This window comes from Argentina anserina, chromosome 5 (assembly GCF_933775445.1).
Source record: "Argentina anserina chromosome 5, drPotAnse1.1, whole genome shotgun sequence".
In the NCBI taxonomy this organism is placed as follows: Eukaryota; Viridiplantae; Streptophyta; class Magnoliopsida; order Rosales; family Rosaceae; genus Argentina; species Argentina anserina.
In genome coordinates, this window is record NC_065876.1 from 15,367,898 (window position 1) to 15,390,047 (window position 22,150).

Here is a 22,150-nt window from a genome sequence, read left to right on the forward strand (position 1 = left end):
CCTTGATAAAACATCAAAGAACAAATTTATGGACTAATTCCTGCAGGCTCAGCGATTGCAGTCTTTTTTTTCTTTTTTTAAGAGCTTATCAAGAATGGACTGATTGAGAAACTAACAAAAGACAAAGTTGAAGCTGATAAAACCAAATTACTGTATATTTGCAGTTGACTGGGAAGATAAACAGAGCTCCATATTTGTTATAGTTGAGAGTCTACTGGTAAAGTGTATTAACTATTCAACATTGAAGGTACATGAATTGGCCTCCATGATGATGATGAATGTCCAAAGGAGTGAAGCACAACAAAGAGGGAGCATTGAGGACATTTCCTAGTCGGACTAGGAAACACATCTTGCGGCAAGATTTTGTAAGTTGGTCGAATCGAACATATATGGAAATATATATGGGATTATATATGGGTAGAATAAAGTATATTTGGAAAAATAGTTTCAAATATATTTATATTAAAATGTATTCCATATGTATGGTTTTTCCTTTTCTATGAGAGATGTATTAGGAAGGGAAATTAGGTTGATTACCTATTTGCACTAGGGTTAGGGTTTGTTGGCTGGCTGCTATATATATGATGTATATAGGCAATAGGTAAGACAGCCTCTAGGATAGACACGGCCAATGAAAAGGTGAAAAAGAGAGAAGGAGAAAAAGGAAAGAAAAAGAAGAAAAGAGGTGAATCCAAAGAGAAGAAAATTGACAACAAAGAGAAGCTTAGTGCTAGGAGATCTTTGTGACTCCATTGAAGACCTTAGTGACAACATCAACGTTCTTAGTGAGGTTGATCATTCGTGTGACTACAACGATCTTAGTGAGGTTGTATCAACATTTGAAGCAACGATATAAGTGAGGTTGTTTCATACTTGGTTGTCACTATCAAGTAAGAAGTATTTTTTACTTTTGAGAATAACATTATTATTGATTAAGGTGTAATCATTGTAATATCATTTATTCAATAGAAAAGTAAAAATTTTCTACATATTCCGCTGCTATTACTCGTTGTTGTTCTATCTTGTATTTTCAATTGGCATCAGAGCAGGTACTGAAGGTGTCCGGTAGATCTAGCTCAAGATGGAACGTCAAGGTTGAATCAACCACATTTGCTCGCTAGCATGGATTTCGCTCAATGGAAACTTCAAATGAGATCATTTCTATATGGTATTGACTTTCATGCATGGAGAAGTGTCGAACGTGGATGGAATCCTCCAATGAAAGAGGTTGATTCAAAAGCTCATGAAGGATCGTCTAAGCAAGAATTAAAAGATGAAGATGAGTGAACTGACAAGGAAATCAAAGCTAGTGAAGGAAATCATAAATCTTTGAATGCTCTTTACGCATCAATGAGCAGAGATGAAAAGAAAAGAGTTCATAACTGCATCACAGCCAAACAGGTTTGGGATAAACTATGTGTTTTAAATGAAGGTAATGATACTGTAAAAGAACAAAGATTCAACAATATTACTCTGAGATTGATGCGTTAAAAATGAGAGATGATGAAACTATTGATGAATTTTATAGTCGTTTTACTGATCTCTCTAGTTTGTGTGAAAGCCTTGGAAGACCTTTACAAGAATCTGATATTGTAAGGAAAATATTACGATCTCTTCCAAAGTCATACAAGATGAAGAAGACAACAATCCACGAGCAATATAATCTAAACGAATATTATGTGGACTTGTTGATTGGAAAGGCATAAATGCCGATTTGCACCCCAAACTTGGCTGAAATTGTCAATTTGCACTCCGAACTTGCATTTGAGTCAATTTACCTCCTAAACTTGGTAAAAATTGCCGATTTACACCCCGAACTTGTATTTGAGTCAATTTACCTCATAAACTTGGTAAAAATTACCGATTTGCACCCCATCCGTTAAATTTAACTGTTTCTATCCAATTTTGCGTCACATGTCATGCATTTAAGGGGTAATATTGTCAATATATATTTATTCATATTGAATAATGAAATAAATTAATAAAATTACTTAAGAGGAACACTTGCTACAATGTTTGTTTTTTTCGAAACATGTTATTAATTTATATATTTATTATTTTATGTGATATGGTATGTTAAAAGATATTAGAATAAATATAAATAAATAAATACATTGAAAATTAAAAATAAATGTGTGTTCCGAGAGAATTATTATTCTACCATTGTGTGTGTCTTAGCCTTATTAGGTTTCTTGTTAGAGATAGATTCGCATCTCTGTAATAGATTAGGACTCTGAATCCTACGGGATTGTGGTTATGTAATGCCTATATATTGGCCTTATTATCAATCAATAAACGGTTACGTTATGTTCTATTACGTCGTTATTATTCTCATTTTGTTCATCCTCCAACAATGTGTACATATAAAAATATATTTATAAACAACACTATATTTGAATGGGTGAGTATATTGAATATATAATTCAAAATAGGGTTAAGTAGGTAGAAAAAAGATGTAAATAAATAATTTGATTAACAAAATAATCCTCATTTTAAAGAATATTTTTATTTGTTTTTAAGAAAAATATAAATAGAAAATGACAACATTACCCCTCATGTGCATGACATGTGACGCAAAATTAGATAAAAACAGTTAAATTTAATAGATGTGGTGCAAATCGGCAATTTTTACCAAGTTTAGGAGGTAAATTGACTCAAATACAAGTTCGGGGTGTAAATCGGCAATTTTTAACAAGTTTAAGAGGTAAATTGACTCAAATGCAAGTTCAGGGTGCAAATTGACAATTTCAGCTAAATTTGGGGTGCAAATCGGCATTTATGCCGATTGGAAATCTAAAAGATTGGGAGATGGAGCTGGATGAGGATGAAAGACCAAACGGTAAGAATTCAAAAAATATTGCCTTAAAGGTTACTGAACTCTCAAAAACAAAGTCTGAGGATTTTGAACATAATAAAATACTACTATTAACTAAAGAGTTTAAGAAATTTTTGAATCAGAAAAATAATAGGAATAAACAAAATCATCAGAATTCTAAGAGAAATTTTAATAATAAAATTTTGAAAAACATAGTGATAATTTCTCTCAAATGAAGTATGAGTATGGAAGTAGTAGTAACAACAATAAGAAATGTTATACTTGTGGTGGCATTGGCCACATTGCTACTGACTGTGGAAACAAAGAAGACTGATTCAGGTAACAAAGCTTACAAGACATCTTGGAGTGACGATGATGATAGCTCCACAAAAATGGACAAAACATTTACTCTTGTATCTTCTTTCTCTTTAGATTATGCAGGTTCAGAAACTGAGGATCAAGAAGAAGATGAAGACAACAACTATGAAGATAATGAGATATTTGAATACCAAGCAAGAGTTATAAAAGCTGCAGAGAAAATTTCTGAAAAGAATCTCCTGTTAAAACAACAAGTGGAGATGCTGGAAAGGGAAAAAGTGAAATGGGAAGAGGAGAAACTACACATGAGAAAGAAAAATGACTATGGTGATCAAGTGCTTGAACGAAAACATCTTTTAGCCAAAATTCAAATGCTACAGGATGAGGTAATATAAAAGAATAATTTAATTGACTTATTAAACTCTAAACTTGGCAAGTTGCAGGTTTTGCTGGATGGAACGAATAACAAGGTTGAAAAGTTTCAACATAGTTCGAAATCACTATCTGATATTCTGAGTTCAGGAAAAAGCTACAACGATCGAACTGGACTTGGATATACTGGTAAGAGTAGCTCAACTAGAAATCCTAATTTTTACACTAATTTTGTCCGTGAACAATCAGGTTCAAAGGAATGTGAGAAATACATTGGAGAACATGTAGAATTGGAAAATATTCAGACCTCATTCAAATCAAATGTTGTCAACTCAAATGATAGGTATGATGAAGATATTAAAGATATTCGAAGTAAGTTGAAAGAACATAGTCAGCTTTTACTTGATATCTCTCATTTTGTTGGTTTGTCTAAATCTTATAAAGAAACTAAACAAGATGCAAACATGGTTAGGAGATATTCAAGTAAGAATGTTTGGAGGAAAAAGGATAATCATGATTCCATAGAAGCTTTTTGTAATTTGTGCCATATTGATATAGATTATGAATCGAATGACATTGAGGCTATGTGTAATGTTGCTATTAATGCGTTATCTGCTAGACAGAAGGACACTTGGTATATTGATAGTGGTTGTTCTAGACACATGTGTGGTAACAAACATTGGTTTTCTGACTTAGAAGAATCAAGTGTGACATGTGCTGCTACTTTTGTAGACGGGAGGAAAGCAAAAATAAGAGGGAAAGGCTCAATCAGATCTCAGGATCTTACTTGCTTAAATAATGTTCTTTATGTTGAAGGTTTATCTAATAACCTTATTAGTGTTAGTTAATTAGCTGATGAGTATGAAGATGTATGGTTTAATAAACGTCGTTGTGTGGTTTTTGACAAAGATGGTACAGTTGTGATGGGAGGGGTTAGATCAGGAGATAATTGTTATCATGTTGCATCTAATTTGAAATCTGATAACTCGGAATTGTGTTTCAGGATTAGTTCAGTTGAGGAAACCATGGAACTTTGGCATAAGCGTCTTGGTCATTTAAACTTTCAAGATTTACTTAGACTATCTAGTCAAAAATTAGTAAGAGGCTTACCTACATTAAGTGGTCGTACTGATGTTGTTTGTGGAGGATGTAAAACAGGTAAACAAACTCGTGCAAATCATAAAGTTGTGAATGCTTCCTCCTCATCTCAACCTTTGGAGTTGTTACATATAGATTTAATGGGACCTTCTGCTACTGTAAGTATGGCATGTAAGGAATATATCTTTGTTTTGGTTGATGACTATTCTCAATTTACATGGGTTGATTTTCTAAAGGATAAAAGTGAGACATTTGATTCTTTTAAAACAACAAGATAATCTTCAAATTGCTAGAATTAGATCTGACAATGGAACTGAGTTTAAAAATTCCAATTTTTTTAAATATTGCCGAGATTACGGTGTGTTTCATGAGTTTTCAGCTCCCATAACCCCTCAGCAGAATGGAATAGTTGAACGTAAAAACATATCCTTATTAGACATGGCAAGGGTAATGTTACATTCAACTGGTTTAAGTGAGAATTTTTGTGCTGAAGCGGTAAATACTGCATGCTATGTTGGGAATCGAGTTCTTCTTCGTTTAGGTACAAAGAACACTCCATATGAACTATGGAAAGGTAAGAAACCTGATGTAAGTTACTTTCATATTTTTGGAAATCCTTGTTATATTTTAAAAGACCGTGAACATCTAGCTAAATTTGCTTCAAGATCAGACTCAGGTATTATTCTTGGCTATTCTCTAGACAGTCGTGCCTATATAGTGTATAATAAAGAAACTTGAACTATCATGGATTCCATAAATGTTTCTGTTGATGATAATTTTAATGAGTCCACTTTATCTGAAGAAAGTTTAACTAGTTCAAAAGATGAGAATGTGCAATCACAAGAAGCAGTCACTGAAGTGGATAAAAATCTACAACCTGCAGTAAAATATCGAACTGGATTCAAGCAAGTTAGAAAAGAGCATTCATTCAATGATATCATTGGAGACACTGGTGAAGGCATGCGTACAAGAAGGAAGACTGTTGAGATTACTTCAGTCACAGAAGATGACTCTGGATGCTCCAACACAGAGATTGTGGAAATCAACAAAGCTCTAGTAAGTTTTGTTAAAGAAAAAGTTAAAGAAACTAACAAATTAAAGTGTTTTGGATTTATTTCTTTGATAGAACCTAAAAATATCAAGGAGGCTTTGCTAGATGATGATTGGATCAATGCAATGCAAGAGGAACTCAATCAATTTGAAAAGAATGAGGTATGTATTCTTGTTCCTCGTCCTGAGAATACTAATATTGTTGGTACTAAGTGGATTTTTAGGAATAAAATGGATGAACATGGCACAATTATAAGAAATAAAGCTAGATTAGTTGCTTAAGGATATTCACAAGTCGAAGGCTTGGACTTTGATGAAACATTTGCCCCGGTGGCTCGACTTGAATCCATTAGACTTTTGTTAGCCATTGCATGTCAACGTAAGTTTAGGTTATTTCAAATGAATATAAAAACTGCTTTTTTAAATGGCGAAGTACATGAGGAAGTGTTTGTTGAACAACCTCCAGGATTCAAAGATATTCATCATCCTGATTACGTTTGGAAATTTAAAAAAGTTGTTTATGGTCTTAAACAAGCTCTTCGTGCCTGGTATGATAAACTATCTACTTATCTTATTTCTCAAGGATATTTTCGAGGCACTATAGACAAAACTCTATTTGTAAAACATGTTGAAAGTCATCTCATGGTTGCACAAATATATGTTGATGATATTGTTTTTGGGTCTACTTCTGATGCTCTAGTAAAATAATTCACTAGAATTATGACTAATGAGTTTAAAATGAGTATGTGTGATGAACTTACTTACTTTTTGGGTCTGCAAATTAAACAAAATCAGAATGACATTTTTCTATCCCAATCAAAATATGCTGAAAATCTCATTAAGAAATTTGATATGACTGAGAAGAAATCTGTTAGTACACCTATGAGTACCACCACAAAGTTATGTCACGATCTTGATGGTAAGTTTGTTGACCAAACTAAATATCGTAGTATGATTGGTAGTTTGCTTTACCTTACTGCTAGTCGTCTTGACATATCTTACAGTATAGGTGTTTGTACAAGGTTTCAGGCTAACAAAAAAGAATCACATTTGGAAGCTTTTAAACGAATTATTCGTTATGTTTCCGGAAGTATAACCTGTGGTGTATTTTATACGTATGACACTAATGCTGAAATTGCAGGTTATTCTGATACAGATTGGGGAGGTAATCTACATGATCGAAAGAGCACTAGTGGTGGTTGTTTCTTCATTGGTAAGAATTTAGTTGCATGGCATAGTAAGAAACAAAATTGTACTTCATTATCTACTGCAGAAGCTGAATATGTTGCCGCAGGTAGTTGTTGTACTCAAATGCTTTGGATGAAGAATATGCTTAAGGATTATGGTATTCCACAAGGAAAACTTGTGATTTTCTGTGATAATACAAGTGCTATTAATATTTCCAAAAATCATGTTCAACATACTAGGACTAAACACATAGATATACGTTATCATTTCATTCGTGAACTTGTTGATAAGAATATTCTATCATTAGAATTTGTTTCTACCAATTATCAATGGGCAGATTTGTTCACCAAACCACTGGATACAGAACGCTTTCTGACCTTACGAAATGCAATTGGCATTTGCTCTCAATATTGACAAATAAACAGCTTTGGTGAGTACATATGTCAAGGTAACATTTCCTTGTCCTTGATCTTATCTTACTATAGATGAGTTACTGTATTTTACCTGTTCGTTCTTTAGGGCTCTTGACATTGTTACTTTGGATCACCCATCCAGTGTTCTCGGATATTATTCATGATCATTAGCCTTTATGTTTGATTCTCATGTACACATACTTCATAGTGGTGAACAAATCTGAGTTGAGTCACCTAATCAGGAGCCGGTGTAGTTGAATACATGTTATAGATTGTGACTGCATGCAAAAAAAAAATTGTAAGGAATTTGTGCATGCAGTCTTAGGCCAGGCTAGTTCTACATCTCTAGGAGTTGACTAACTACTTGATTCCTAGAGGAATGGACTGGTTTGGTCTCCCCGGAGGATATGATGTTTTTAGGCCAGGCTAGCTCTCCTCTCCAAGGATTGACTAACTACTCGATACCTGGTGGAATGGGCTGGTTTGGTCTCCACGGTGGTTGAGAAATTGTCTCAGCAATGTACTGAGCATATATTATCATTATCAGAAACAGAAAAAATATATATATTACAAATTATGGTGTTACAAGGTGATTTTCTGGAGAGATAGGGGGAGTGTCGTTTAAGTTGGCTTGCGTATTTAATCACTCCTCTATTTCATTCCCATTATGAAGTATATTCAAATGCACATCACATCTTACTCTTGGCTAATGATCATGCATATTACTCGAGCATGCTTGTGTGTGTGATTGATAAAGTGTATTATCTTGCTTAAACAAGAATTCTCAGGTCATTGTACCAACTCTTACTATAGTTATATGATATGCTTGGACTTGTCTAGTGTTTCCTTAACATTGTGATCTCTTTCCTTGCGAGCTCAGTGAGAGTATGGTCTAAGATGTTCTAGTTCCAAAGTTTGGTCTGCATGTTCCTTTTAGAAAGATTCAAGTTCCGTGTACAAGTCATCTTTTATTTTGTTCACAGTTTTGGTAACGGTGGTAGTTGCTTACGTGCAAAAGGTTGTATCATTTCTTTAACAAATCTTGTTCCAAGCTCAGTGTGCGTACGGTCTTAAATAATCTCTATCCTTAGAGTGGTCTACTTCATGATGTTAGTGGTTTCCGATTCTGTCTGGGCATTGTTTGAAATCATGTACAGTATGCATTTCTCTTGTCATAGAAGTTCTTTTTGAGTGCTTGTTGAATGGCCACATGCATGGATTATATTCTCTAGATCACTACACAGTGGCTCTATACTAGTATTGCGTGCAGTGATTCTTTGCTAACATGCTTCTAAAATTTGGTCTTCCTGTTAGTTGATTATATGAAGCATATCGAGTATTCTCCTTGTGAGATTCTTGTCGTGTGCTTGAGTTATTTGTTTGGCTTTTTCTTGGACCTTCTTTTCATGGTTTCGTCCAGTTCATATCATCATTTATGGAATGAAAATTCATCTCTTATTTTCTTACCTTTGTTGGCTGCCACAGATTGCAAGAGAAGTATTGTTACGGCAGGTTTTCTCTGCATGGTTTTGTAATAAAAGTTGTATCCTTCTTGCACCGTGTTTCCTTTATCTGATCGATCATTCACCCTCTGCATGGTTTCTTTCCTTTTGAATTATATTTCCAACTTCTTTCCGGGCTCTTCTTGCATGTATATCTTTTGTTCAAAAGGAAATAAAATCTAATGCCTATTTCGTGTTCCTTAAGGTCAATTCCGTTTGGATGCTATTCCTCTATATATATAATCTTTACGAGGCTAGGGTTTTCCTCACATAAGCTCTCTACCTCCTCTCTTTCTTTTTCCATCACTGTGTTGTTCTAAGTGCGCAGGATATCATCATGAGTGGAGCAAGACGTAACCAGCGAGTGTCTGCAGCGGCCAGACGTGATGCTGAGCTTCGTCAACAACAAGAGAACACTACCTACCATGCGGCAGCTGCTCGTCCAGTGACCCTTGCTGAGATCAACAATGCTTTTGGCCGGATAGGCGTGCAGTTCCAGACGCAGATCAACCATGTGCAGCTGTTGCACGAAACTGGACATGATAATGTCACAAGGCATCTCCATCGGATTAAGGCAGCAATACAACTACTCATTAATCTCGAGTCGGAAACATAGTCTATGATGCGGACTTCTCCTCCTCAAGCTTCTCCTGCCTGACCAAATGCTTCTCACAGCTCCATGCCTTCATCAAGTTCGGATGGATCCTTCCCTCCTCCTCCTCCTCCTCCTCCTCCTCTTCCAACGAAAGGGAGTCCATTGTGGGATGCCATCTTTCAGGAACGAGAGTGCCGTGCCGAGCGAAACATGCTTGCAACTCGTACGGCTTGGTTGGCTGATCATGAACGTCTCCAAGGACCTCAAACGCAGCCCCACGAATCACTTCCAATGGCAGTTGTGGCTGCTGCTTCTCTTTCCCCTCCGACATCCAATGGTCATGCTTTTCAGAATGGAGATATAGCTCCCCATGAATGGACAAATTACCACTCCGTAGGTGGTAGTAGGCGGAGTGCTCGGCGAGGAAGTGGGCACCGTGGTGGTGGCCGTGCCTAGGATGCTCCTTGCTCCAGTCTTCTCCTCCTTTGGCTTCATCACCATAGGGGGAGACATCAAGTCCATATTCAAGCTTTAACATGTTTTATTTGGCTAAGAACTATTTTCAATTAGTTTGGTTTTGCTTTGTACCCTAAGTGCTATGCACAAACTATGTTTGGTTATTCATGTTTATTTGAATTCTAAAGTTTTTATTGGTTTTTGTCTATTAGAACCTATGATCAAGTCACTTGATATCTTGAAAAGGATGATCATTGATTCTTGATATCAAGTGATGTATTCTCTTATTGAGAATTGGGGAGGTTCAACTTGTGATTTAGATTAGATTATTTGATTAATCTTGTACTTATAGTGTTCTTTGTGAGTGTATAAGTACTTGATGGTGAAAGGTGCATGGAAGGCCAAAGGGGGAGATTGAAGGTACATGAATTGGCCTCCATGATGATGATGAATGTCCAAAGGAGTGAAGCACAACAAAGGGGGAGCATTGAGGACATTTCCTAGTCAGACTAGGAAACACATCTTGCGGCAAGATTTTGTAAGTTGGTCGAATCGAACATATATGGATATATATATATATATATATATATATATATGGGATTATATATGGGTAGAATAAAGTATATTTGGAAAAATAGTTTCAAATATATTTATATTAAAATGTATTCCATATGTATGGTTTTTCCTTTTCTATGAGAGATGTATTAGGAAGGGAAATTAGGTTGATTACCTATTTGCACTAGGGTTAGGGTTTGTTGGCTGGCTGCTATATATATGATGTATATAGGCAGTAGGTAAGACAGCCTCTAGGATAGACACGGCCAAAGAAAAGGTGAAAAAGAGAGAAAGAGAAAAAGGAGAAAAGAGGTAAATCCAAAGAGAAGAAAATTGACAACAAAGAGAAGCTTAGTGCTAGGAGATCTTTGTGACTCCATTGAAGACGTTGGTGGCAACATCAACGTTCTTAGTGAGGTTGATCATTCGTGTGACTACAACGATCTTAGTGAGGTTGTATCGACACTTGAAGCAATGATCTAAGTGAGGTTGTTTCATACTTGGTTGTGACTATCAAGTAAGCAGTATTTTTTACTTTTGAGAATAACATTATTATTGATTAAGGTGTAATCATTGTAATATCGTTTATTCAATAGAAAAGTAAAATTCTTCTACATATTCCGCTAATATTACTCGTTGTTGTTCTATCTTCTACAAATTCTTCTATACCAATCATAAACACTCTTGACAACTTCAAATTTCACTAGCCTAATGCACACTTTCATAATAGCAGTACGTACAGTCATGTTGGTTCAATTTCAAATCGTCTCTTTCTCCAAGCTCCTCTAGTAAGGTCATTACAACCACATGCTTATCAGGATTTTTTCCAAACTCTACTATCAGCTTTGCGTACAATCTAGGATCCAGCTTCCTTTAATTACCTTTAGCTACCGAAACTAACTTCCAAGCTAAATGCAAGCTGCCTCCTTTAATGAAACCTCTCACCATTTCCTCAATCACACCACGACTCGAAGCATGGTTCCTCGCCAGGACCTCCACCGTCGAATTTAAAGTCAGGTCAACAGGGTAGAGCTGAGGCTGTTTCTGAGCCCAACAGAAGGTCTGCATAGCCCTCTCAGGAAGCCCCATGTGCCCCAACTCCCGAATTGTCATGGAAAGCGACCCTTTTCGCAGAAACTGAACCCTCTTGTCCAGAACCACCCCCACAACTTTATTTGCTCCAAGGCCTCTAATCTCCCTGGCCAAACCAACAAGCGCATTGGGGTTCTTGTACACTTGCTTGGTTATACGTCCAATCTTAACAGCATTTTTCTTCGGCGAATGAAGTGTTGAGAAAAATATGTCATATTAATTGTATTGGTTGTGTTTGAGTTGTAAAGTTTCTTTATTTGTAGTAATAGGTTGTGTATGAGTTGTAAAGCTTTCTTATGTGTAATGATAATGTTGTATATGAGTTGTTTTAATATTCTCACTACAGCTATAAAGCTCATAGTGCAACAGCAATAACAATACACTTCAGCCATTTATTTTCTTCTCTTTTACATGGTATCAGAGATTCCTCTATGTTTCCTCTTGTTTTTTTTTACATTCATATAAGGCAGCAGCAGCAGGCAGCTCCAGGCAGCAACAACAGCAGCAGGCAACATCATAATTTCTTGTTCTTCCTCACTGCATCTTAATTTCTCGTGCAGCCTTTCCTATCATTCGTCATGATTGGTGATGATGATGTTTTTTCACCAGGAAAATCATTTCCCCTCAATTCCACAGAATCATCAAAATCCAAATCTCCCCTCTCAGATCCCTTTTATATTCATTCCTCTGATCACTCAGGCATGCTCCTAATTACTAAAGTCTTGGATTGCACAACTACAATGGTTGGAAAAGGGATATGCTCCAAGCTTTGAATTCCAAGAACAAGCTTGGTTTTATCAATGTCACAATTGAGTCTCCTTTAGAAAAGACTGATCCAGATGACTACAAAACATGGATTCGGGTCAACGACTTGGTGCAGCAGGGATCACCAACGTTGTCAGTCAAGACATTGCTAAGAGTCTCACCTATTACTCTTCCGCTCAAGATGTATGGGAGGACTTACATGAACGATTTTCACAAGGTAATGCCTCTCGAATTTTTGAGATTCAACGAGATATATCTTGTCATAAGCAAGAGCAACAATCAATCTCAGCTTATTATACAAAACTGAAAGGTTTTTGGGATGAATTGACTTCCTATTCTGAGGTTCCACACAGCTCCCAAGGAGATCAACAAAGACTAATGCAATTTCTGATGGCTTTGAACGATATTTACAGTGCTATTCGCAGTTAGATTCTTTTGATGAACCCTTTGCCTACAGTCCGCCAAGCTTACATTGTTGTTAGCCAAGAAGAGAAGCAGCATCTACTCAGTGCTACACATCCAGCCGAGTCCAGCGGTAGTGTGGCCATGGCGGTCCGAAACTTTGGCAGATTCACAAATCAAGAACAAGGTAGCAGACCCAGTTTTAATCAGGGGAGAGGAAGATCCGAGCCAAATTTCGACCACATTCTGGCAGATTCAGTTCTCAAGATCGGCAACAAGGATTAGGGAGAGGCTGCCCTCAATGCGTCTACTATGGAGACCCTGGACATTGGGTTCAGACTTGTTTTGAACTGATCGGCTATCCTCCTGGTCACCCAAAGGCGAAGCAAACTCATAAGACTTCTACTCATAAGCCGAATTCCAACACTAGTTTTAGAGTTCCATTTGCCAACACGTTTCTCGTTGTAAGTTCTCATGTTGGGCCTTCAGTCACTCTATCTGAAGCCCAATTTAATCGATTTCTGACAGCCGTTAGCAGTATGTCTCTAAGCTCCAACTCTCATCCCAATGCAACTCCGAAAGCTAATGTTGCAACTCCGAAAACTAAACCAGGTTTGTCCAAAGTTGCTTCCCGCAATTGGATCATCGATAGCGGAGCAACCGATCATATTTCATCATCAACTGAATTAATTCATGCTGATAATCGATGTTCTTTGCCTCCTGTCTTATTACCAAGTGGGGATAAAGTTGTTATTGTCACAAAAGGATCACTGCCCTTAAGTTCCAATTTTTACCTCCATGATGTGTTATCTGTGCCAAAATTTAAAATTGATTTGATGTCAATTAATCGTTTAACAAGAGGCATGAATTGTTCAGTGACTTTTTATCCTTATTGGTGCATATTGCAGAATATGGCTACGAGGAGGATGGTTGGTTTGGGTGAACAACATGATGGATTATACTATTTGGTGGCATTAGCGACGGAGAAGTCCATGAACCAACCGACCTCCACCACCAAACAATCTACCTGCAACCTCTCTATATCCTCCACCGATCTCTGGCACAATAGGCTCGAACATGTGTCTTGACCATGCTAAGGTTTCATCGTTATACATTTTCTGAATTTTCCCATTCAATCAAATAAAGCTTGCCACATATGTCCTATGGCAAAGCAGAGTCGTTTACCTTTTTATAATAGCAAAATTTCTTCAAATAAACCTTTTGAAATTATTCATTGTGACATTTGGGGTCGTTATCAATATATTTCACTTTCTGGTGCTCATTATTTTCTCACAATAGTTGATGACTATTCACGTTTTACTTGGATTTTTCTAATGCGACATAAGAGTGAAGCACAATCTCTTATAAAGCGTTTTTTTATTATGCTCTTATGCAGTTCGATCCTCGCATTCAATTTTTTTGCAGTGACAATGGTGCTGAATATATCTCACTCCGTCATTTCTTTTCTGATAATGGAGTTGTTTTCCACCATTCTTGCGTTTATACACCTCAACAAAATGGGGTTATGGAACGTAAGCATTGTCATATACTCCAAGTTGCTCGGGCATTAAAATTCCAAGTTCACATTCCCTTACAATTTTAGGGTGATTGTGCACTTACAGCCGTTCACATCATCAATAGGTTACTCACACCTCTTCTTTCCTTCAAAACTCATTTCGAACTACTATACTCCAAACCTCCTTCCTTTTCTCATCTTCGTGTTTTTGGGTGTCTAGCTTATGCCACAAATGTTCATCCTTCCCATAAGTTTGATCAACGTGCTACTCGATCCCTTTTTAGCGGGTATCTGGTCGGTCAAAAGGCTTTTAAGCTATATGATTTGTCTACAAAAAAAGTTTTTACCAGCCGGGATGTTAAATTCCATGAAGATATCTTTCCTTATGCAGCCTTAGACCCTTTAGGCCATCAACCCGGTCCAATTTTTGCTCCAATACAAGAACCCGATCCGGTCCTTCCTTCATCTGATATCGATGGCTTCACTTTTAATATGGCCATGCTTTAGCCATAACCTTCACCACCTCCCTCTCCTCCATGTCCATCTACGACAGCTCCGCCCTCCCTCACCTTCCCCGCCACCACCTCCACCTCCACCACCTATGTTCTGCACATACTCCCGCCGTCCACCAGCCTCTACCCAGCCTGGGCCTGATCCGCCCACATCAGTCGCCTCACCCACCACTGAACCCATCCCCCTCCGTCACTCCAGCCGCCAGTTGCACCCACCGGACCGCCTCACTTACAATGTTCGCTATATTCACTCAGATATGTCATCATCAGGCTTTCTTGGCTCATATCAGTCATGTCATTAGCCCCACATCTATTCTGAGGCAGTTGTTCATCCGGAATGGCAGCAAGCCATGTTTTCTGAATTGCAAGCCCTTGAGGCTAATGGCACATGGACTCTTACCACACTTCCGGCTGGCAAAGTTCTCATTGGTTGTCATTGGGTATATAAGATCAAGCATAAAGCCCGGTTGGTTGCCAAAGGTTTCACTCAGTTAGAAGGTGTGGATTATCAAGAGACTTTTTCCCCTACTGCTAAAATTACTACTGTTTGTTGTCTCTTAGCTTTAACAGCTGCTCGTCGTTGGAAATTACACCAACTGGATGTGAATAATGCTTTCCTTCATGGTGAATTATCAGAGGACATATATATGTCTCCTCCGCCAGGTCTTCGGCGATAAGGGGAGGAGAATCTGGTATGTCGATTGCACAAGTCTCTGTATGGTTTGAAACAGGCTTCAAGATAGTGGTTTGAGAAGTTTTCTAATGCAGTAAAGTCAGCCGGGTATGTTCAATCTAAAGCTGATTATTCATTGTTCACTAAGAAGAAAGGGAATTTATTTACTGCACTTTTTATATACGTTGATGATATATTGATTACTGGGAATGACTTAGAGACAATTGCTGCACTTAAGACATTCTTCCATAGTCAATTTCATCTCAAGGATCTTGTAGAGTATTTTTTTTGGCATCGAGGTTTCAACTTCAAAATGTGGTATCTTTATCAGTCAACGTAAATATGCCTTGGAGATTATTGAAGATGCAAGATTATTAGGGGCCGCTCCGACAGATACTCCCATGGAAAAAGGCATGAAATTGTCGGAGCATAGTGATTTGCTCAAAGACCCTGAGAAAATACAGGAGGTTGAATGGCCGACTCATATATCTCACTGTATCCCATCCTGATATTACCTATGTCGTCCATGTCCTTAGTAGGTTCATGAATCAACCTAGGAAGACGCATTGGGAAGCAGCATTAAGGGTGGTACGTTACTTGAAAGGTGCTTCAAGACAAGGTTTATTCTTTTCTTCCATCAGTGATTTAAGGTTGAGAGCATGTTGTGATTCCGATTGGGCAGGATGTCGGTCACAAGAAGATCTACAACTGGATACTTTGTCTTTCTTGGATCTTCCTTGGTCTCTTCGAAGTCTAAGCGCCAAAAGACAGTGTCTTTATCTTCAGCAAAGGTTGAATATCGTGCTATGACAGGCACATGTTGTGAGTTGACTTGGTTACGTTGCTTACTCAAGGATTTGGGCATGTTTCTTCATGAGCCAGCTTTGTTATTCTGTGACAACAAGGCTGCACTCCACATTGCAGCCAATCCTTTTTTCATGAGCGAACAAGGCACATTGAGATGGACTGCCATTATATCCGATACAAAATCCTAGATGGTTATGTGGTCACAAGACATGTAAGTTCTGCCTATCAACTAGCTGATGTTCTCACTAAACCATTGGGGAAAGACATCTTTATTCCTATGATTCGCAAGTAGGAGTGCAAGACATCCACTCTCCAACTTGAGGGGGAGTGTTGAGAAAATATGTCATATTGATTGTATTGGTTGTGTATGAGTTGTAAAGTTTCTTTATGTGTAGTAATATGTTGTGTATGAGTTGTAAAGCTTTCTTATGTGTAGTGATAGGTTGTATATGAGTTGTCTTAATATTCTCACTGCAGTTATAAAGCTCATAGTGCAACATCAATAACAATACACTTCAGCTATTTCTTTTCTTTACTTTTACAGAAAGCCTAGATGGTCTAATCTTGTAAGGAAGCGGCAGCGGTAGAGGCCTCTGTCTACTCAAACTCCCCAGCTTTTGGGGTATCCTAGCTTGGAAAAGTGACTCAATAGCTTCAATCTCCTCCGACTCCCACACAATGTCACCGTCTTCTGTAAACTTTTCTTCTTCCTCCTCCTCCTCCTCCTCCTCATGAAACTCCTCTTGAGACAGCTCGCCAACATCATTGCTCGACCTCTTCAAGAATGTATTGACCCCAATATCAGGAGGAAGCTTAGCTTGCCACGGATAGCGGAGATTCTTGGGGAGGCTTCTCCTACTACCACTAGGAGGCACCATGAAAGTCACCCTACCGTTTCTTGCAAAAGCCGGTGGGGGAAAAATGGACCCATCAACGAATACGCAGTCCATTATTGGTAAGCTTACTTCCACTAGGACCAAGATAGAGAGAAACTTACAGAGGAATTTTGTCAAACACTTGTTGTGCACAGCTTGTGGTTTTGAGAACCAGAGGGCAATATATGTAATAATGCGCTCTTCCTCACAATGAAAAATGGTTTTATGCGCGACCTGAACAGTTCTCGAACGAGATGCTTTTATACTCTCCCTTCCTATCAATGACATGTATGTAAGGATTATAAATATTGAGAATTTTAGTAATTTTATATTAAAATCGGAATGAAGAAAAGCTTATGGCACATTTACTAATGTGGAATAGAATTGAAAATAGAAAAATTGATTACATAATAAGAGAATCTCATCGTTTACTAATACATAGGAGAATTAAAATCAATGTGAGTCTCACCAGTGGCGGGCCTTAAGTTAGGTGAGCGGGAAAAACATTCATCAACCGTAATGAAAACTCTTGAGAAGGTAAAAACAATTTACATATTATTCATCAATAATTCGAAAGAGATATAAGAATCGCAAATATATAAGAGTTAATACATAAAATACTCAATCTGAATTGCGTTTACGATCTCCAATAGACTTGAAATGATCAATCACTACCTCTGAGTCAATACCGTCTACATATTCTTTTTCAATGTGAAGCATCATACAACCTGAAAGGTATCCGTCTTCCATCTTGTTTCTAAGCCTAGTCTTTATAACTTTCATAGCTAAAAGTGCACGTTCCGTAGTAGTAGTGGAAATAGGAAGTGTCAACACTAAATGAATCAATCTATCAACCAAGGGAGAGAGCTTTGCTAAGTCTGTTTCAACTAATCATCTACATATTGCGCAAGAGAAGACAATTTCTCAAAATTTTTATCAAAAAAATTACTTGATACTTATAATGCTCTAATTGTAACCTCAAAACTGTTACCTCAGATGTATCACCTTTCCGGATAAAACTTTGTAGCAAGCTTGTAAATCTTGTCCATATCAAACTTCTTAAACTGATTTTTATGATCCAATGTAGAGCTCAAGATAAGTAGCTCTATAGATTGCTATGTGAACCTGTCATTTAACTCCATCATCTAAACATCTATGATCACATTAAACATGTCAAAATGATAATAATGTTAATTTGCAACAACATTATGTTGTTGACAACCAAGGCTAGTACCCATTGAATAGGCTGCATTCATATCAAGCATTTCAAGACCATGTTCTTCACCAAATTTTAGGTCACTTTGGATAAAACTTTCCCATCCATCATCCCTCATAGTTTGAAGGAGTGCATTTGTACTTGAAACCAAATTCATGGCATTAACAATGTCTTGTGATTGCTTCTGCAAGGCTTGAGAAAGTAAATCAATAATCCTCATAACTTTGTTAGTGAGCAACAAACAAAACACAAAATTAAATGCCCTCAATGCTTTAAGGAAACTTTTTGCATCACCTCTTACACTTCCAGTGAGCTCTTTATCAGTCATCATGGTTTGAAAAAACTGAGTTTTTTCTTTAAACACATGGACTAAAGTACTAACCGAAGCAAAGTGTGAACCCCATCGAGTTGTTCCTGCTCTTCAAACTACGGATCTGGTTAAGCCCTCTTCCAATTTCAAGATTTCCATATACTAGATTTTCAGCAAGTTATGCTTCTTGAATATCTTTTAACAAAATTGTACGCTTCGATGAAGAACCAACAAAACCAACAATCGAAGTTAGCATTTGAAAGAACAATTGCATATCAGGAACATCTCTAGCACATGCATTCAAAGCTAACTGTAATCGATGAGCAAAGCAGTGAACATATTAGGCATATAGGAAATCCTGAAGGAATAATGTCTTTAACCCCATGAAATTGACCACACATATTGCTAGCTCCATCATATCCTTGACCACGAATATTTTTCACTTGGAGATTGTTTCTAGTAAACACAATGCATATATGTTTCTTAAGATTAGTAACAGTAGTGTCTTCAATAGTTACAATTTCCAAGTACCGTTCCTGAATAAACCCATCTTCATCAACAAACCTGAGAATAATAGCCATTTGCTCCTTATGAGATACATCGAGTGATTCATCAACCAGGATACAAAACATGACATCTCCAACTTCTTGCCGAATCTTATTCTGATTTTTTGTAACAATGATATCTAGGATTTCTTTCAGAATTGATGGTGCAATGTACATGGCATGCTTTGGAGCATTTTCAAAAACAACTTTTGCAATCTCATCATTCGTATATGCATAACTCTTTATCAATTCAATGAAATGCCCTCTACTAGCAGAATGAGCAAATTCATCATGGCCTCTAAAAGGCAAGCCTTATTTTCCAAGATACTTCACAGCTATAATTGTTGTCTTCAAACGCAACCTATTTTGTCTTACAACTTCTTGTGGTAGTTTGTCAATCACTCTATCGATATATTGAGAAGTTCTCAATAAGTTACTCTAATTTTGAATATTCTTGGTATGAGTAGAATTTATCAGCCCCAAATGTTGTACACAAATTCCTTTCTTCCCTCCCAACATTCTACCCTAATTGTTGTACCCTTCAACAGTGAAAAATGATGCTTTTGGATTTTTCTCAAACAGGAAACAAGGAAAGCAGAACATTATCTTTAGCTTATGAATACTCTAACCAAGGATATAGTTTAAACCATCTATATTGAAAACGACGGTTATCACGTCTATCGAAAGTTTGTGGATAATTATGTAACTTTGGTTGATAATGTCCTATTATGAGGTATTGCCTTCAAATATGATCTTGGTCATTCACCAGAAATGTATAACTCAACTAACGCAATCTTGGATTAGCTTTAACAGGGGACTCATTTGCAACATCAGGTAAAATTGGAGAGGTATCCATCTAAGCTTCTTCTTCTAATACTTCCACTTCATTCATTGGCAATGTTCTAGGAGAATCAATAAATGGAGTAGGCATCTCGGATGTAACTGTTGTTGGTGCTTGCTTATTGACATCTTTCTTAGAGAAAGACAACATAGTCTTTAGTCGTTTGGTTTTAGACTGATGATCAAACATTCTATAAGAATAGCAACAATAACAATTTCTTATATGATCAATGATTTATTCAATCATATCCATTATCCAATTCATTAATCAAGGCCACAGAGGCACAAACTCCTATGTTAATCATTCTATGAATCTATAATAAGCATATTAGCTTATATGTTCAATACAAATGTGTCTATCCACACTAGGCCAAAAATCGAGGTTCATAATGGTTTTTGCCCATTGTCTTTATATAGGGTTGTACCATTGTCTATTAAACAATTGTCTGATATTGGGTTCAGACAATGCACGAAAAGCATTGTCTATAATAAGTTCAGACAATTGACTGGGTTTAAACTACCATTGTTTGAATGTTGGTGAAGACAATGATTTTTCTTAAATGTACATTGAATCTTATTCACAAAGACAATGATGTTTTTCTAGTTTGACATTGTTATTGTAGGGTGAGACAATGCTTTTTAGTTTTATAGTTTGGTGAATACTATTGTTCATCTTGCATTCATAAACAAAATGGGAGGACACAAATATCAATTTGCTTTTATAACCAAAACCACATTCAAACCAATTGTATTATCATAATCAACCAATTCAATACATCATCAACACATTGACTTAAAGCATCAAATGCACTATAATAAGCCAAATAGCAATATCTCAACCTAGCCTTTATCAAATTGTCTATGTACACTGAAGAGAGAAAACTGATTAACACTAGAAGACTGCCCAAAATGCATTAATCTGCTCAAGTAGCTATAATGACCTTCAATTACTATGTTATGTATTTCTTCAACAACTCTAATACATCATCTGCAAATATCAGTCCAATATGTTGGCAGAAAAAAAAAAGCAAAAGTTGTGACTATGCTCAAAAAGGCTGCACATAACTAGTCATTTACATTTGGTAAGTTGGTATAGTATTCTAAACAGGGAAGATAAATCTTAATTTAGGAGTTGTCAGATAAATCCTAAAACATGTCATATGCCATCTAGTAAAACACTCACATAAAATCAGATAAGTGATTCATAGACAATGAATTGACAATTACTACCACAAACTCAATCATTAAGACATCAATCAACCACTAACATATATGTATCCAAGGTCTTAGTATATATTACCTTGTGTATGACTCAATTTGTTGACTACACCAAACTGCCCCAAAAACTCTGTAAAAAAAATAACAAATTTAGTTGAAACTCAAGGAACTTTCACTAAACGTTACTATAATATTGTTCATGTTTATTCATCAGAAGCCATTGTACCTTCCATTTGAGTTTTGTTGAAGCCTTGTGGAATCCAATGATGAATACAACACATGATAGTACACAAAGTGATATCTTACATCCTAATGGACAATCAGATATTGTAAGACCCGAGATTTCTAATCTCGATTACCGACACTTTAGGAATAATTAATTAACATTTATGTTAAATGTCAAGTACGTAGTTTAATACATCGTTATTAAGCTACACGTGGCCACGAGCTTAGAAATGTCTTCAGAATATTTTTCCGATGCTCGGTTTTATTTTTACGAATTTTCAAAATTTGTGTTGGGTTTTAAAATTTTGGAGCTTTTATTTTGAGCCCATTTTCTTTTTGATCCGGGCCCAAGCCCGAGCCCAACATATCATTTCTTCTTTTCTTCCTCGCGTCCTCTCTCTCTCCCTAATTTTCTTTTTCTTCTTATGTTCCTCCTTCACCGAGACCGCACCGAAGACCGACCAATCTTCTCCTCCGTCCAGCGCCGTTGTCCATCAAGGAAAAACACATGCATCACCACCACCAAATTCTCCTCCTCCTTCTCCACAAAACCATACCAACAAGTCATGGCCTTGTCCTTGTTCTCTCCGAAATCGGAGAATGAAGCCGAGCTCCAATCTCCATTGATTCCGGTGATTTCATGACTTTCAACGAGCTTCTGGCCTCCTTTTCGGTAAGACTAAGATTCTATCTTAATTCCCAATCAATTCCACCTTTTGTTTCGTCGAATTGAAGCTTAACCCAATTTCAATTTACTGGGTTTCATCACTGTCGCACCACCATCGAGCTATA

The 22,150-nt window shown here is 36.9% G+C and overlaps 1 protein-coding gene across 1 annotated transcript; it reads right to left on the reverse strand.

Annotated features, from left to right (window-relative positions):
* Positions 1 to 11,006: 11,006 nt before the first annotated feature.
* Positions 11,007 to 17,079, reverse strand: LOC126795589 (pentatricopeptide repeat-containing protein At2g01860). Its single transcript, XM_050522400.1, is given in 3 exon segments — positions 11,007 to 11,096; positions 11,098 to 11,644; positions 16,673 to 17,079. Coding segments are annotated over 3 exon segments (1,044 nt in total).
* Between the last annotated feature and the right edge of the window lie 5,071 nt (positions 17,080 to 22,150).